Below are 3,212 nucleotides of genomic sequence, written 5' to 3'. Positions count from 1 at the left end.
ATTTTAGTTAATAATGAAATATTAAATGGTTATTTATTCTGAACACATCGTATTGAATTTTTGTAAAAAAAATTCTACTCCAAAATAATTCAAAATATTTAATGGGGGCTCCAGCCCCCCTAAAATAGGCCTAGTGATGCCACTGGTGGTCCCGCTGCTCAGCATGAGGCGGGCCCTGCAGGGTTCTGAAACACTCACCATGGTTGTTGTTGGTGGTGCTGGTCCGGTCCTGCTGGGCCTCTGCAGGTTTCTCCTGCAGCTCCACCTCCTGCAGATGGATGGCGCTCACCAGCTCAGTCTTCATGGAGTCCATCGTCCTGAAACCAGAGACCRGTTTGTCCCAGTTCATGGAAACACAGTGGAGGTGGTCCGGCAGCTTTTAGAGCYTTTCAAGGATTCTGTGGTTTCAGGTTCACCTCCTCCACAGAAACCAGCAGAAACCTGGTCCTTTAAAACAGACGTTCTCAAACTCGGGTCCCTGGACCCCCAGGGGTCCGCGAGAGGTATCTTGGGGGTCCTCAAATTTTTTTTAAATGTTAATTTGGTTTTTATTTTTTAAAATGCATGGAGAACAATTAACTAATTAAAAAACACAATAAACTTAGTAAAAATATACATTCCCATGACATTTAGGGGTTGAAAGGACAATAAATTATCTTTTAAACAGGATTTGGTTTATGGGGGGTCCTGGGATTTTATTTCCCTGTAAGGGGTCCTCAGACCCAAAYGGCTCGAGAAGCCCTGCTTTAAAAAGTCTGTTGGTTTGGACCTGGTTTAATTGTGTAAAAGGTTTGATTGACAGCTCAGATCCTGAGCTTGTCTTGTTTCAGCTGTTCTGACGTCACAGATGACGTTTGTCTCTGGGGTTAAAAGTTACCTGTTCAGGTAATGTTTACACACAAAGTGCAGTTTGTTGAGCTGCAGCTGCTCAGTCCTTCAGGTTCTGCTTCAATCAGAACCTTGGTTCTGATCTGAACTCAAACACAATCTAAAGGGTTRAACAGGAAACAGAACCTCGGACACAGATTTAGTTTTTGTTCCTCAGAAAGGTTCTGTTAAGGCTCAGGTGGACCCTGCAGGTCCTGGTCCTGGTCCTGGTTCTGGTTCTGCTCTGGGAACTGGACCCAGACCCACAGGTGTTTCTGTCCCGGTTTGAAGACGGACACCTCGGTGAATCACGACGCTCCGCGCGCCAACACCAGCTTCCTGTTCAACACCTGAACAGAACCGAACCGAGCCGACCTGAGCCGAACTTCAGCCGGTTTAAAAGCCGAGTTAAACTCACCCTGATGTTGGARTTTCACCTGCTCCTTCGGTCTGTTTTCATCCCTCAGGAACTCCGCAGGTACACTGACTCACCTGTTCAGGTGGATCCGGAAGTATCACAGCGGAACCGATGGGAGAGGGGCGGAGCTTCCGTCTGAGGAGGCAGCTCGACCACAAACACCTGAGGCCGCTTTCAGAAAACAGGACCAGTGAAATCCTGAGTGAGTCCTGAGATAAGTCTGTACAGATCCGGACTTAAGTTAACTCCACACCTGTGAGGNGTTATTAGCTTCATTTTCAAATTTAACAAAAAAAACTAGATAAAAAAGTAGTAGCTTTTATTATTGGCTGTAACAGAAGGAAACCCCCAGCATGATCTGTGAACTCCATCTCCCAGCATGCCTTGCCGCTGCGCATGCGCAGTAGCAGCAGAGAGGATGGGGCGCAGTGGGACGCAGCGTTGCGTTCTGACGGGGTTTCTGCTGGTTTTCTGCCCCAGTTTGTCCTCTTCTCTGTTTCTAACCGTCCCTGAAGGTCAACAAACATGTTTTATACAACAAATGCCAGAAAAAATCAAACTTATCGGTGAGTTTTATCTCGAAATAAGCGGCGGGAAAAGTTTAACTCTCAGAGGAAAAAAAGCTAAATTTAAACTTCCGGTTTTAAAAAAAGTTTATCCCAAAAAAAAACTGATAATGGATAAAATTACGTATTTTATTGTAAACAAACTGTTGGAAGTTTTTCGAGATAAGAAAGTAAGAGTAGAGAAGAAGTTGTTTTTATTATATTAACTTTATTTAAATATTTAACGTGAAATAAACTAATATAATTTATTTATAGCAGCTGCTGTAATTATCAGCCTCAGCTGAGGTCAAAGGCCACATTTTTCCCCACACTGATAGAAACAGTTTGTAGGTCAGAGGTCATGGCTCCACAGGGTCTGACCTGTGACTTCATTTAATTACTGCTGGAATAAATAAGGAAGCAGAGACACAAAGACTCTGATCTGACTCAGTAGGTCTCAGCAGGACTCAGGAGGTCTCAGCAGGTCTCAGCAGGTCTCAGGAGGTCTCAGGTGGTCTCAGCAGGTCTCAGGAGGTCTCAGGAGGTCTCAGCAGGTCTCAGGAGGTCTCAGGAGGTCTCAGCAGGACTCAGCAGGTCTCAGCAGGTCTCAGGAGGTCTCAGGTGGTCTCAGGAGGTCTCAGCAGGACTCAGCAGGACTCAGCAGGTCTCAGCAGGTCTCAGCAGGTCTCAGCAGGTCTCAGGAGGTCTCAGCAGGACTCAGCAGGACTCAGCAGGTCTCAGCAGGTCTCAGCAGGTCTCAGGAGGTCTCAGCAGGACTCAGCAGGACTCAGCAGGTCTCAGCAGGTCTCAGGTGGTCTCAGGAGGTCTCAGCAGGACTCAGGAGGTCTCAGCTTAAACCTGACAGGAGATCTAACAAAAACAGTTTCTGGGTTCAGATGAAGAGAAAAGTCTTCAGTCGGTTCTGTTTCTGTCTCTGCAGGTGAGTTCTGGACTCAGCTGTTTGATGGACAGGACCAGTACCTGCCCCCCCCTCTGGACCTCCACGTGTCTGTGGTCGTCACAGATCCTGAGAACAGGGTAGGAAGAACTGAATCTGTTCCAGAGTTCTCATCAGAACCTCAGGGTTTATTGTGGTTCTGGTTCTGTTTCCTCCAGCTGGTGCTGTCCCTGCAGGACAGACCCAACAGAACGTTCAGCTTCATGTCCTCTGCCTCAGGAGAACATCGGGTCTGTCTGCAGCCGGGCTCCTCAGCGCCGCCGCCGCAGTCTGCAGGGCGCATGTTGGTGAGAGGAAGTGATGTCGTTTGTTTTACCAGGAACAAAAATATATTTTATTATATTTATTGTTGTTATTAAAGTAAACCAAACCACACAGGAGGAAGTATGGATGCTACATGTTAGCATGTTAGCATGTGTGGATC

At 46.8% G+C, this 3,212-nt stretch overlaps 2 protein-coding genes and 1 long non-coding RNA gene across 5 annotated transcripts in view; 1 reads left to right on the top strand and 2 right to left on the bottom strand.

Moving 5' to 3' along the window:
- The window catches only part of svopl (SVOP-like), a 9,111-nt gene extending 7,652 nt beyond the window's left edge, over positions 1-1,459 (bottom strand). The window contains exons 1-2 of one of the 3 annotated variants that reach the window (XM_014025889.1): positions 1,360-1,459; positions 199-317 (exon numbers count right to left, since the gene is read on the bottom strand). In XM_014025889.1, coding sequence (XP_013881343.1) covers positions 199-313 — 115 coding nt within the window. In that variant the 5' untranslated portion in view covers positions 314-317; positions 1,360-1,459. Of the gene's footprint in view, positions 1-198; positions 318-877; positions 1,265-1,285 lie in introns of those variants that run through there. The other 2 variants (XM_014025888.1, XM_014025890.1) reach the window with 2 other exon arrangements.
- A 1,143-nt stretch (positions 1,460-2,602) lies between these two features.
- On the top strand, positions 2,603-3,035 carry LOC106530296 (uncharacterized). The gene is made up of 2 exons (XR_001311759.1): positions 2,603-2,868; positions 2,947-3,035. It is a non-coding gene; the product is annotated as an uncharacterized LOC106530296 (long non-coding RNA).
- The window catches only part of tmem216 (transmembrane protein 216), a gene marked incomplete in the record, with an annotated part of 5,419 nt that continues 5,183 nt past the window's right edge, over positions 2,977-3,212 (bottom strand). Inside the window, 1 exon segment of the mRNA XM_014025887.1 lies at positions 2,977-3,076.

The sequence above is a fragment of the Austrofundulus limnaeus genome, unplaced genomic scaffold (assembly GCF_001266775.1).
Source record: "Austrofundulus limnaeus strain Quisiro unplaced genomic scaffold, Austrofundulus_limnaeus-1.0 Scaffold506, whole genome shotgun sequence".
NCBI lineage: Eukaryota > Metazoa > Chordata > Actinopteri > Cyprinodontiformes > Rivulidae > Austrofundulus > Austrofundulus limnaeus.
The sequence above is the reverse complement of the archived record's forward strand: the minus strand, read 5'-3'. Positions and strand labels throughout refer to the sequence as shown.